The sequence below is a fragment of the Eleginops maclovinus genome, chromosome 2 (genome assembly GCF_036324505.1).
Source record: "Eleginops maclovinus isolate JMC-PN-2008 ecotype Puerto Natales chromosome 2, JC_Emac_rtc_rv5, whole genome shotgun sequence".
Lineage (NCBI taxonomy): Eukaryota > Metazoa > Chordata > Actinopteri > Perciformes > Eleginopidae > Eleginops > Eleginops maclovinus.
This window is the reverse complement of record NC_086350.1, coordinates 20981577-20996425: the sequence shown is the minus strand read 5'-3', so window position 1 is coordinate 20996425 and position 14849 is coordinate 20981577. Positions and strand designations below refer to the sequence as shown.

General features: G+C 45.5%; 1 protein-coding gene across 1 annotated transcript in view; it reads right to left on the bottom strand.

Moving 5' to 3' along the window:
- Window positions 1-14849, bottom strand: part of ccnd2a (cyclin D2, a) — a 30310-nt gene that overhangs the window by 12399 nt on the left and 3062 nt on the right. Inside the window, exons 3-4 of the mRNA XM_063903217.1 lie at window positions 12934-13093; window positions 5663-5811 (exon numbers count right to left, since the gene is read on the bottom strand). Coding sequence (XP_063759287.1) covers window positions 5663-5811; window positions 12934-13093 — 309 coding nt within the window. The remainder of the gene's footprint in view (window positions 1-5662; window positions 5812-12933; window positions 13094-14849) is intronic.

Below are 14849 nucleotides of genomic sequence, written 5' to 3'. Positions count from 1 at the left end.
GTCCAGTACCTCGTCGAACAATTCTGGGGCCGCTGGAAGAGAGAATATCTCATGAACATCTCCATGCGCCAAAAGTGGCACACGACTCGACGCAATCTTAAGGTAGATGACTTAGTCATTATAAAGGAAGACACCCCTAGAAATCAGTGGCACCTGGGACGAGTGGTTGAAACCACAAAGGAGAGTGATGGACTAGTGCGTCGCGTCAAAGTGTTAGTAGGAGAAAGAACGTCAGTGAAACAAGATCGGCCTACCAAACCTTTGATTATAGAAAGGCCCATTCAGAAACTAGTTCTCCTCCTCGAGAGTGAGTGATCAGTCCAGTTGTCTACACCTTATCCCTCTTATGACAGGCTACCCTCTCTTAGTTACTAATTAGTACTCACCTGCACATATCTAGAACACTGATACAGATATAGGACTCAAGTATGAGCCGTTCAGCCAGGTTGATCCTTGTCTTCACTTTTCATAACATGAGTGGTGGGAGTGTAGATGGCCACTAGCAGTGTCTATTATGCTTATCCTGTTATTATATTTTATCCTTTATTCTGAGTTACTTTTTATCTCATGTGACTTTTATTTTGACATCATGCTATCTGCACGGTGAACCAATCCTTCCAGAACGTGCACGCTCGCTGAAGGTATAACACAAGAAGGCACGTTACAAGACAATGCATGTCTAGAGTCAGAGATCTCAAAATAGTATTATAACTTTAAATTAACGTGTTCTCTAAAGCGTTCCTTGAAGTGTTATATTACGTTGCAGCATTCCTGGTCAAACCCGTTTGAATGAGTGCTCTATTTGCTTGGCAGTAGCAGTTTAAAAAATAACGTATGAAGTTGCTAGCTAGCTCTCCAACGTTAAGTTAATGGCGGCAGTCTTCCCTGGATCACCACTCTTTAGCACCCCTCGATATGCGGAGCGAGGTATGTGTTTCATTGTAATGTACTGTCTATTTCATATGTATTCATTTCTTACGTTTGTGTAAATGATGTAATGTAAATAGTAATGTGATTCATTTCATGATAATGTCGTTATCTATTTGATGCTAGCTTGCTTAAGTGCATTTGTCAAGGCATTATTTGTATCTAGCTAAATTGCCTTTGTCATTTTCCTTTTAAGTTTTCACGGTGTTTGTGCAATGCACACTCGTCTGAATAAAGTACACCCGTAAGGAAACACTCCAAGCCTGTTTATTCAAGTTGAGGGGCCGCTACAGAGGGAGAGCAACTCATTGGGGAGGGGGAGATGTATGAGGAGAGTAAAGGGAAGAGCGGTGCTAAATGGGTTGCTAGCAGGGGCGTCAAAGGGAGGTCAAACTGCTTTTAAATGAGGAACTACAGTTAGAAAACAAGAAACTAATACGAAGGCTGTCTGATAAGGGCTGCTCTCTGATGGCGAAACACATGCTCACACATGCACAACCCCCAGCCTTCCATCAGCCGGCGTTTGTGGGAACACAACTGAGAGCACCCAATGGCCGGAGGGATGGGAGAAAGTGTAGCAGTTGTTGAGCGGGGAAACATTCTTCAGAAATGTACAGCTAATTTAAACCTGATGGGCCACAGTTTGAGCCTGTGTTACAGCTCCTGGTGCCGCTGGGCATTGATGAAATGAGAACTGAAGCTGCTCACATCAGGATTGGTAGCTGTTCACGTGTGAGTGAGGAAAAGGTCACAGTGTCAAAGGTCAAGCAGCATGACACGGTACAGGGTGAGACATGCACTGTGTTGTTGAAGGAAAACTACATGAATTTTCAGACTTCTAACAGAACTTTCCAGACTGGTGATTTGTTGAAATGATGTAGATGTGGGTGGGTGATGTTAGGGAGGATTTCTTGTAAGCGGAATCTCTTTTACATTTAAATATTTTTTTGATTGAATGACTAGGAGCTTATGCTGATATCTGAAGCCTGCATGATGTAATTCCTTTCTTTATTCCTTCCTTTTTAATTTTTACCTCTACTAATGATAAGCTGGAGAGTTTTTTCGGTCCCAATCCATAAGGAATGATTTGATGTTGAGGAGGTTGGACTGATCTGGGCAGGGTGCCTCTGGGGGAACGTTTCCCTCAGCAATGGGCCTGACGTGGAGGAAACCCGACCAATGTCTGTCCCTTAATCTCCTCCAGAGGTCTGCCGCTGACATGGGCGTGTGCACACTCGCACACACAGTCTTCCCACCAACATATGCCCCATTCGTCATAAAATCTCAATTCCTGTGAGAAAATTAAGTAAAGCGAAGAACATGTAAAGGAACTGCCTGTGTCTTACCGCAAGAATGCACACTTTCAGGTCCTAAAACACATTTCTCCCCCTGTCGCCGCTGCTCTATGGAGCGGCAGTTGCGATCCCATGCCAAGCCCCATGGGCTTCATTCGAGAAACTTTAATGACTTCAATGTGTGACTACTGGAAACACCAATATTTTTTTTTCAGAGACGCTTGAGGTACTTGTATTCTGAGGGGGGCAACAGCACTGAATAAGTTGGCCATGGGAGGTAGCACTTTACTAAAACATCTTATTTTGCAGCTCGGAAAACACATAACCAGCTCAGACCCAACCCAGTTGGAACCCTAAACATCACACTGCAAAAATCTGACAAATCAAGGCATGCACAATATCACTGGGCGGCCTTTGTGACACTGGCAGTAGGGGGGAAGTCATGCAGACAGACAAAACCAGAAAGGAAGAAATGAAGTGAAGCCATGGAATGTGATTCAACTGCTGACTGTACCACAAAGACAGCGTTAGCTACTCTGGGAGGAATTGGTGGTCAGACAGATGAAAGAAAAATACACAGGCAGACACACACTGAAGATCTCAGGGAATCCTAAAAACGAAATATCCGGAGGCTGACACTGGAAATAAGGAGTCACCGCGTGACTTGAATTTCCACAAGTTACAATAGAAAATGTGACCTTTCTCTTTCTCTAGCCCACATGCTGAAACACCACAAGTGGTGACGCCACAGGATGTGTTAATAATAGAGATAATCTTTCTTAATAAATGCATCTTTGTTGCAAGCGTTTTTGGCTCCAACATTCCTCCTTCCGAAAAATCACATTTCAATTTAGTCTAGCCATCCTGCTACTTGTATGAGACTCTCTCTATGATATACGGGCCACATTGGAAACCAGAGTGATTAAAATAAGAGGAATGAAAACAGGAAGAGAGGGAGAAATGGGGAAATGTGTTTCCGCTGTCTAAATGTGTGACCCTGACCGGAAAAAAATATGAATGAGAGACTGAGAAATCGACTCAAAACTATCACATTTAGGAAGTGGTGGTCTTTAACCCTTGCACTTCTGTAACCTCTATTTCCTGTGTTATCATTCATGAAGTAAGGGAGGCTCTACACACTTGGCCTCGTTGTACTAACTAAATGTTGTGTAGCATATATTTATCATATTTCAGATGACATGTGCAGTTTAAAGGAGTCCCAACTAATCATCCTCATGCTTTAAATCCAAAACATTCTCACCAAAATTCATATTTTCTCTCGCCTCCTCTTGGTCACACCAGGTGTGTGTGAGGCTTCACAAATTCTTCCAGCGGGCCAAGAAAGTGACTTGGCCCTATCTCATTTCCACTGGAAAACCACAGCTTCTGGATACCACAGATGCAGGGTGCAGGGGGGTGGCGTTGGCCATGATGCTGTTGGCAGCAGCAGCTGCAGAGGTTGGTGAAACTTGCTTTGCCTTCATATTTTGCCTGGCTCTTTGGCCATTGGCTACGAGACGCAGAAAACACAGTGTATGTACACATTTAGACTTAGGTTCACCCAACCACCCTGATGACTGCGGTCCAAATTCAGGTTAAGGTGACCCTTGGGTATTGAATTGATGTATAAGGGGGTGCAGCTTTTGGTGAAAGAAGGTAGGGTGTGTGTGAACATGACACAGTCTAATGCTCACCATTTCCTCTTTTGTTGTGTGTTGAAGCATAAACAGCGTTAATAGCACTGAAGACCACTTCTGTCTTTTTGTTTTTGACTCGTTGATGAAGTGGGGAACAAGTCTTGAATAATTTAATAAGCCAAAATATACTGCATGTGTTTAGTTTTGGCTGGCTTGTCAGCAGTTTACACTAAAGCCTCTCATATATGTTGAATTAGGAAGGGTGCCCTCTGCTTTGCCTCCTGTGTTTACTGCGAGCCGTGGCTTGTCTGAATCCAGGAATGTGAGGAGTTGATCATAGAGACAGAGAGCGACTTAATTCCCTCAAGTCTGAGACCTTGCAGCCTAAACACACTGAGGCCCTGTGCTGCTGAGGTCAGCTATTTGTTTTTCCTCTGCTGCTGAGCGAGACTTCACACAGCTCGCACCAGAGGGAGCCATGCTTTCCAGCAGTGCCGCATTATGGACCATAGGAGGAGACGAGAGAGGGCTGATTGTCGCGAGGGAGGCATGATTCCCGCAACCCCTCACCCCCCCTCAGTGTCCTTTCACAACTCAACAGCTTCCTTCCACCTCCTCCTCCTACTTCGCCTCCTTTTGGGACAGAATTTAACATACCAGGGCTGAGGCCTGGGATCCGTGTCATGCCCTTTGAACTGCTCCTCTGCAGCGAGCACACATGAACTCTGAATGCTCATGTTTAAATAACTAAAAGCCCTTTTCATCATGTTTGGTAATAGAAATCCTCCTGCCAAGGCCTCAGACCTGGAGCAGCTCCCTTCTCGCTGCTCCTGAATACTTAGGATGGTTCAAATGCAGGAGAGTGATTTCCCCAAAGAGACTAATAAAGACCGATCACCTCACAGGCTCCCTTACAGTAAGCTATAGCGAGCTGAAGTCCTCTCCCATCCGCGTGATGAAAGCCAGGCATCTAAGAGTCAGAAGAGGCCCTGCCTGTGTTTGGACTCAACTCACCCACCACTGCAACATTCGCTGTACCCAGACAGCCACACAGCGGCCTGGCCAGCATTCCTGTCAGCCGCAGAGCACACTGTATATGCTCTCAACCTGGCTCGATTTAGAGGACTCTTTATATGAGGGGGGACTGATGGAGAGGAGGAGAAACATGCCTCATGAGACCTCTCTGGTCAAGTGTATGACAGAGGAGACTGCAAATAAAACCGACGCAGCTCAGGATTTCTTCCTATGATCTCAGTTCGGTGCAGTTTTTTTTGTAATTTCATGAGAAATATTGGCCGCTGTCCCCCACTCTCCCAAATAAGGGTTTGTGGAAAGCGTAATCCCAGGGAAGAAGTCAAAATCTGTGTGTAACATTTTAACATTTCAACTTCTCTCTGTTGCAAAGTTCTACCAACATGTAGCATTTCTTAACCTTTGACATAAATATAAGGGATAGTTTCTTTAGAAAGTCTAGTAGAAAAAGACAGATTGTAAAACTTGGTGTTTCATTTGAAATAACACGGGCAAATTGTGGAAATTCACCAGAGATGTTCACTAAGAGACTTGACCAGCAGCTGGATTCAGCTTTGAATCACACAGTTACTGTAATAATTGTACTAAGATAAATACCGATGACCACCTCACTTGGCAGACAAACTAACATTTACTCATTCCTAATCACATATTACTCAGAAACTTCCCCCCCAAAACATTTCCAAACACAAGTATGAAGGTGTTAACCCTGACTACTAAGAAAAAAGTTTTACACAGCTATATACATATATGTGTCTTGTCAAAACTCACCACTTCTGTGTTTGTGATTTTAGCCAGCAGGTCTGTCAGACTGTCGCCCCACTGTGACTGGTCAGCTGAGTCCAGCTGCAGGCCGCAGATCGCTGCCCCCACACTTCCTGTGGCAATCATGGAGGGGGGGTACATGGCGAATCGGAAATCTGTTAGAGGAAGAAATACCAAGTGAGTTTCCAGTGATTTTAGTTTGTAAATGTTATTGTTATGGTAAGCAAGGAGCTAAAATCTTCCGTTCCGTGGTTAAATGAGATGATTTACACTGGATTCTTAATTCACCTGGTGCAGTTTCTAAATGTCACTTGGCAATCCATATGCTCCACAAAAAGGGTACAGAAACGTCCCTCCCACAGACAATATGATTTGGTAATCTAGCTGTCAGCTAATAAATAATCCTTCTATTGTACCGGGCCTGAACGCAGCGCTCACTAATGACCAGGGGCCTGGATAATGAGGGTTCACTTGGCTTGTAAAGGAGCTGAAAAGCAACCACCCTCACCCGCTCACCACCCCAATCCCCCTTTCCCCAGCCCGGCCCCTTTTCTTCCATCTCCTGAGTAAATCGTGTGCACGCTGAAAAAAGCCCCATAGCGCTTGGAAAGGGAGGAATAAAGAGGCTCAGTGCCTCTGCCAATGCTCACTGCTGTAGGTCCTTTTTCCACGTGTGGTCACAGGCGTGCGTCTCAAAGACCAATAACCTTGTTAGCTCCCCTCACTGTCATTCATAATGCAAATGAGACAGCTTGTGAACGGGCCAGAAGCCCGAAAAGGCAAGGCAACTGGCATACAGGGAGAGAGAGAGAGAGAGAGAGAGAGAGACAGGGAGAGAGAGAGTTGTTCTCTTCAAAACACACTCACACACACACACACACACACACACACACACACACACACACACACACACACACACACACACACACACACACACACACACACACACACACACACACACACACACACACACACACACACACACTCCTTTATCTATTCTCTCATTATGTCTTGCTCAACTTCTACCTTTCTTCCTGGACAACACATGGCCTGCTTAGATGTGGCCAGTGAATGGCACACATGCCTCAGTCTTTGTTGCTACAACAGGCAGCGGTTTGCATTGGCAGCCCTCCTATCTTTTAGCATATTAATAGAGTGGCGGGCCAGCGAGAGGGAAGGCAGAAGAGTGTGACTCCATTGTCCGGAGTCATCACCTCATTTCACCCAATTGAGCGAAACAGCATCCATCCCCTCTCTCCTGATACCAATTCAGAGAGACAGGCCGGACAAAGAGCGTGGCCGGACGGTGGGGGGGTGATAGGGAGTTGACGGGGGGGAAGATGAAGAAGGAGAGATGGACGGAGTGGCGACAAGGCAACGAGGAAAAAAGAAGGGATGTTGGTGGGCTTGGTGGGAGAGAAGAGGGGGTCGACAACTCTGCTGCACATCACTCTCAAGTCTGTGTCCAGACTCCTGTGAGGGTTTGGAAGAAGAAAAGAGTCGCCCTCCAATGACCCTCACCTCCCGCCTCCCATACACACCCCCCCACAAGTATTCCTCTGTTCCGGGCCACCTATGGGCTAGAGTAGTGGGCAGTGGGGGCATAGAAACAGCCTGCACATTAACATATTGCCATATTCAATTGCAAAGCAAACTGCGTGTGATGGCTATGAAGATTTTTCTTCCTTCTTTTCCTTTCTTTTTTAAAATGTGGAATCAAAGAGGTTGGCCCTTTGATAGCTGTAAAGGCAGCCCCTCACTGCCTTTTTAACATGCACAGCCAGGCGCTTTCTCATCTTGTGGGCTCAGTGTTGACAAATAAATGAACTTATTATACACCCCTGTGTTAGCCGCTGGGCCTCTGCCAAGGGGCGATTTATTAAAGGCTACCTCGAGCCAAGAGGAAAGAGCACACAAAGCCCCGCAGCATTACATCACTGCTGTAAGAGCAGCACTTTCTATAGAGGGCTAAAAGGACAAAGGCATACACGGATTTACTGTACGTGTGTAGTGAGGGCAGACTGACAGGCACAGGCAATAAACAATGCTCTGATGCCTGCATGCTTTGAGATGCAGACACACACAGCACAGAAGTAGGTTTGTGGGAGAGCTGAGTGGCGGACAGTGGGCAGCAAGCTGATTTTTCGCACTCAAGACAAGACAGGTCTGTGGCAGAACAAGGACGCGCGCGTGCAGCCGACGCAGGCTGACACTCCGGCCTGGTGGCTGTTGCATGTGGGGGGAAGAATGGCTGTATTTTAGGAGGCCCTCATTGATATTCATGTTGAGGATAAACAGTGTATGTAGCTGAGTGGGGACGCCTGCGATGGAAAGCTCCCTGTGAGCAGCGGCTGGCTGGCCTGGCCTGCGCGCCTCTCACCCCCTTCAATGGCCCTTTCTCCTCCCTGTGCCCCCTCATCTCCATTCCTCCGTTCTCCTGGCCCCTGATACTTCATCCCTAAGGCCTTTGGTCACACAGTCTGCTGCCCTACATGGCCCACTCCTCTTGGGTGGCTGTGATTGCACAGTATTCACATTAAACTTGTAAATTAATTAAAGTTTGGAAAGTTGAACAACAGCCAGAAGAAGAAAGAAAAAAAGACTCTCCTTCTCACCCTCTCCTCTCTTTCCACCGCTATAAATAAGGGTCTTGTATTCAATGCATGTAGTGCTTATTGACCTTGTTTATTAAAGGAGTAGCATTACGAGGTCCCGCGGCCTGTTGACGGATTAAGGCCAAAAACAAACATCATTTTGGGGATTGGCATGACAGTATGTTTCACCGCTAACGCAACACAGCCCGGTAGTCAAAACAAGGTCTGTGGAGAGCTGCTCAGACAGTTCTCCTAGCAGAGCTCTTTAAGACACAACAACAACAACAACAACAACAACAACAACAACTTCTCAACTGGGCTCTAGCATTCATTTCACATGCAATACAGTTCAAAATCACAGATTAAGAAACAATAACTGGATACTGCTCCCTGTCACATTCCATTAAATCTTGTTCGGACTGTCACTCTGGAGACGAACACACAAAACAAAACTTGGGAGAGTCTGAGTCACGCAGCCTTCTTAAACTGCAATTTTTATTCATTTGCCAGAAAACAGAACTCTTCCTTAATTGCAGCATCCCGTGACGGCTCTCTTAGCCTTGCACCATCATCTGCACTGTCACAGCTGCGGCCTTGAGGCTTTGGTAACGTCAGCACCGGGGAGCGCACAGATTCGGATCAAGGGTGAAATATTCCAAAATCTGTTTTTCTTTTTAGCTGACACGATTTGGAAAGAATAAAGAGCTTATCTGAGGTAATTAAACCCTCCAATCAGCAAGACAATTTGGAGAAAGAGAAAGACACTGATGTCATGACAAAAAAGTCCAGGTCAAACTAGCTACATAACATTTACTTTAGGTCAAATCACAAATATTAGTCTTTTCGGTCAACTTGACCTCCAAGGTAAACATGTAAGCTCAAGAACATTTTGATTTCAAAACCTTCTTTGGTCGGGTAATTTCAGCCCTTCAAAGCAAAAATCTCATTCTTTGTGTGTCTGGTGTGACTCAGCTCACCACAGTATTTACAGTGTGGTGCTGATTACACCAGCGAGGTGAAGAGGGGGGGAAATCAGGACATGCCAATCCATGATTCACCCTGCGTGTTTCACTTTTGGGCGCCTACTATCAGGAAGCTCCATGTGTTGACGGTGCGGCCGGACCGGACGTGATTCCTCACATCAGTGGAGCATGTGGATAATTTGTCGGAGGAGGTCGCTAATTTGTTAGGGTTCTGACTCATCAAACATGAAGGGAGGTTTTATGTAAACAAACACCAGTAAATACCATTTCATTGACCACATCTGAGATAAATCATTTGTCACCGGAATGCGGAGATGAGCCTGGAGGGGATTCTCCGTGAAGCAGCCCCTCGGAGAGGAAGCATTCCTGTCTCTGGACCAGTGCGGTTTAACAGCTTAGATGAAAACAGAACTCATGAATCATCTCATAATATTAGACTGGTCAACGTTACGTACAAATTGGCAGGTTTGCCGCTTCCTGTATAGACAAATAGCTTCAAGGATTTGAGGCACGTAGCTTGGAAAACCGTGTAAGACACAGAAAATGTTCAATCAGTCAGGCTGTAATTACAGCTTTGTGTAGCCTCGCTGATTTCTAAGTGCATCATTTAATATATAAATAAAAAAATGTGAAATACAGTAAAGGAACTGTATGTAAGCAAGTTTTCCAACTGTCTTTATGGTAAGAAGCAGTTTAACCAACTTCTGCAGTGTCCTGATATAAAACCATGCCAGTAACATGTATGCAAAGTGTAGGATTTATATACTCTGCACACTCCTTTAGTAAATAAGAAAATAAGCCCAGCTTTGTTACAACCCTAAAGGTAAAAGTGAACCCATGCAGAGAACACTGGACTTCTCTCATGTTTGTTAGCTAGTGAATCATTAGTTTGTCTCAGAGAAACTAACCAGTTAATCATCAAGTTACTTTACACAGTCCAAAGACACTGCCACAGGTAAAAAAGTATCACATTTTTTTTGAAGCGAAAACTTCGCCTGTTATTTACATCCCAAGTTGTAGCAAAATCTTCATTGTGTCCTTCAGGACAACTGACTCTCTCTTAAACAGCACTGTTGGCGCTGGTCCAGAAATGTCTTTTGTTCAACTTGTATGACTATTGTCACCATTCCATGCATACCATTACAGAGAGGGCTATTGGAGTCTGTATAAAAAAAATGAGCATAATCCCTGCCAATATGGCGAGAAGACGGAGCTCAACAATCACAGCAGACAGGTTGGGGTGCATCTGTCTGCCCCATGCACCCGGTCCATTCTCCCACTTTACCTCAATTGAATCAGAATAGAAGAGGAAGCTCGGAGTGCTTGGTGTCTGTGTGTAGGAATGGAGGTTCATAATCTCCCTTAATGAGCTTGTTTCTGGGCTATTATCCGGCGGCCTGCCTGAGGGAAACGCTGGTGTTTCCTATCAAGTGGTCCCGCAGCGCTGACCCTCGCATGGCTCTGCATATGAAATGTAAGGGCCAAGCCTTTTGTCTCCTTTCTCCCAGCCTCTAGCTGAGCTCCCCAGCCATTTGCATAGTCCTGAATGGACCAGCCAATGTTATTAATTAATACAGAGCCAGCCTGCGCCACCTGACAAAATCCCACCGAGTGGCCCGAACGGAACTGTTTCATCAAAAGAGAGGAGCCATTAGGAATGAGAGGCCTTATTCTCCACTTCTCCTCTTCTTTCTCTTGTTCCCTTGAAAACAGAGAGACGTGGTTTCATGCATGTTTTCTTTTTCAGTATAGGGGCAGCGGCGGTGGGAGTGCTGCTGGGCTGAATGAGGCTGCATGAAATAGGAAGGCCACAGGTGACCCGTTGTCAACTCTCTTGCAAATGTAAATCCTCCTGAGACATCGCCTCCTGAGACGTCGCCTCCTTCTGCTGCGTCTTCACCTCCTCAGCTCCGCTCAGACGGCGACGTCTCGAGGAGGATTTTCACCAGATAACCCGGTGATTTACGTCTGGGAACGATCCCCAAATGGGGTTTTGAATTCCCAGAGATCTTCAGATGCACCAAATTGTTGACTCACTTGCGCTCTCTCTTTCTCACTCTTGCCCTCACTCTCTGTTCGCCTGGATACAAGTCTGAGGAGAGCATATACACAGATAAACGCTCTGTTGCTAATCCAGAACTATCTCCAAATAGTGTCTCTCCTAAAACACAATGTCAGGAGGAGGACCTCAGGAGGCTCGTAAATGTATTTCCACTGCATCATTGAAGCAATTAAGGACAAAGTGCATGCTGAGACTTTCACAATTGGAAAAAGGTTCGATCACTGACACGCTGTCATTCCACACATCCACCCGCTGGCAGAAAATAAGGGATGAGGTATTTGGGGTGAGGCAGGGAGAGATAGCAGGAGAGAGTTAAGGAAAAGATGACGCAGAGGAAGAGCAGAAACAGGCTTTTCTTCCTCCAAACTTTGCAAACATAAACTTTTGTTGCACATTTTTCTCACCCTATCATATCCATTGCACAATCGGTGCATGGGATTCAATCGCTTTATGATGTAAATACCTGTCACCTCCCTTGTATGTATTCATCTAACTACACACACTCCTCTGAATGATGTCAGCACAAGGAGCAGTTTCCCATGAGGGGGTGTAGTTAGCACTCCTGTAGAAAAGGAAGCTGCTGCTGGTGGTCACCCAGAGAGTGAGAAACAAAAGACAGACATTTTTGTGGTTGAATTGTGTCATTTTCTCAGTAGCGTTAGGATAAAAAAGATCTTAAAGCTTTTTTAATCTCTTCGAATGTCTTTTTTTCAGCTTTGAATGAAAGGTGGAGGTGCCGCAAACAGGAGAAACCTGCCCCATAGAGAATCTCAACATGGGAAAGCTATCATGTCCTCCAGCTGTAGGGCGGGGAGGCGTGAGAAGTAAGGGGGGGAGAGAAAGAGGGAAGGAAGGCGGCAAGGGAAAGAGATATGAAAACATGACATGCCTTAGAATTGGCAGTGCAAAAACAATACACTCCTCCGGCTTTCCCTAACTCTCCTGTTCCCTGCTGCATCTTCTCCGTCTCTTCAGATCATGTTAAAGGCTGCCTGTCCCTCCCACGACTCACGGGATGTTTGATCTTAAGAGAACAATTCACCTCAAGAGCAGAAAGACAATGGCTTGCCTGCCTCCACCCCTGTCCATACCTTTTCTCGACCCTGTGCGACATGGGAATGCCCCTCATCCAGGCTAAATTGGCTTTGAAGTGTTACTGGATGCTCTGGAAGCCACTAATATGCCTCTAAAGCATGACCACACACCGGCCTGGGAGAAGTCAAATGATGGACGTCTGCCCTAAGAGTCTAACGGTGAAATGCCTTCCATGACACATGCCTTTCTTAGGAAGAATATTTTCCCATCGCAGGTAATACTTCAGTTACTGCGGGCTGGGACTGGCCCAGAGCACACCTCAGAACAGGGCTGTTGCCGCATGGTATTTAGAGAAGAGGGCTTTGATACGGTGCTGAAAGAAGAATGTGCAGATAAAGATGTTTTGCAACACGAGAAAGTATGTTGATGCAAGCCATTAACGCCTGGTTTGACTTGGCAGCTTATCCATGATCAGTGTCAAAACAAAATATGATATCGAGATGACGCCACACATCTTTTGGATGAGTTTTTTGCAACTAAAAATCGCAATTGAATAAAAAATGACATTTAACATGTTTCTGGTAAGCTGTCACGGTGTCCTACCTGTGGCGCATAGGGCGATGAAGGTCTGGACATGTTTGCGTATAAGTGCCAGCTTATCCTCGGGCAGCGGCAGCCTCCTCACAATGTGCTCGATGAAGTCGTTCGGCGTTACTGCTGCCAAGTTCCACTTCAACTTCCCCAACACCACCAGTTCCCAGTCCTGAAGAGAAGAGAGAGGAGAGAGATAACCGAAAATGAGAAAGACTGAGAAAGATTGAGTGACACGAAGTACAACCACACATTTACATACTATAGCCCTTTACTGCAGCTACAGCCAATTTCCCTCCAGTGAGCGTGCCTCTGTGGGCCCCTTGCCCCGTACATTAGTATGCGTTGAGGTTAAGCATTATTGTTATTACGTTAGTCTCTGCTTGGCCGGGCCTTGGACAGAGAAACACCAGCAGCGCCACCAAGCAGGTGACCTCACACACTGTCTCCCTCCCCGTCTGTCTGTCTGGCATCTGGGGACTTTCCTAAAGAGGCCCACCTGAGGTATAACTGTGTGTGTGTGTGTGTGTGTGTGTGTGTGTGTGTGTGTGTGTGTGTGTGTGTGTGTGTGTGTGTGTGTGTGTGTGTGTGTGTGTGTGTGTGTGTGAGTGTCTGTGTTTGATTGCAGAGTGAAAATTGATAGGAAGGCTGTGCTTGTTGAACAGGACCAGCAATGAGTGTGTGTTATGTTACAAAAAGTGTTTGATTATTTTATGTTATTGCATGCCATTCATCATTTAAAAGCATCAAAAGTCTTCATCTTGCAAGATAAGATTTTTATTTGTTGCATTTGGGTTTTCTGCTAATTCCTTTAATAGCCTTCGGACTTAATCTTGATAAATGCCAGATAAAGACACACAGGAAACATTAACCTTTGGCCTCTTTAGACAACTTAAACTTCTCTGTACATGCATACATCATGTGGCTCTTTTGGCAAAATGTGATGACACATGCTAATCTAGACGAGTGTTTGTGAAATGTGTGTGTGTGTGTGTGTGTGTGTGTGTGTGTGTGTGTGTGTGTGTGTGTGTGTGTGTATGTGGAAGGGGGGGGGGGGTTAGGTGTGGCGTTCTCTCCGAAAGTATTGTTACTTTCACTTCCTAGAGGAGGAGGTGATTAACGAAAGAGTTGATGACTAATTTGGGAAAAATGCGGTGGTTTGGTTCCAGACTGCGCTGCAGCCTTGTGACCGGGATGCTCTTCATTTTGCTTCTTGGTGACACAGAGAGAGAGACCACATGGACTCAGTCACGAGACAATTCAACATGGCTGCCACTGACCAGCTGAAATGTTTTAATCAGCCGTGTTATGTTTTCTAATCTCTTTGATGCCATGGAAATTTAAAGATGGGGAGGAAAAACCTTTCTTTTTCTACAGAGGGATTTAATTCATAGCAACAGCATGTGGGAGGATAAGAAAAAAAAAAGCACCTCTGACTTAAATGTTAAAGGTGTCTTCCTTTGTTTGTTGGAGGTGTGTCACCACTATCTCACAGATTCAATTATTTGATCATATGCAAATCATAAGGCCTAGCAGTGGAGTGTTGAATATTTCTGCTAATGTTTGTAACATGGCTGCCATCCTGCTCTCTATAAAGCCATTTCCAGTGCCAGCGAGAAACATCCAAGTCTATACAGCAAAGGCTTGCAACACAGGCTCTATGCTGACAGAGTGGCAGGCAGGCGGGCACCAACTTCCTTCTTCTACTGCCTTCCTCTAGTCATACCTTCTTTGTAACATTGCGGTTCTCTTTATAAGAAATTGTTACCAAAGAAGAGTAAAAAAAACGATCACATGCCCCGAGCAGCTGATCTCTGTTTCCTGTATCTGCATGTCAGCCAAACTACTGCCTTATACAGAAACACTGAGAAGAGGCCCCAGCAAACCAGTGCAAGGACTGAGGGCTTTGTTTTCACACTGATCATTAA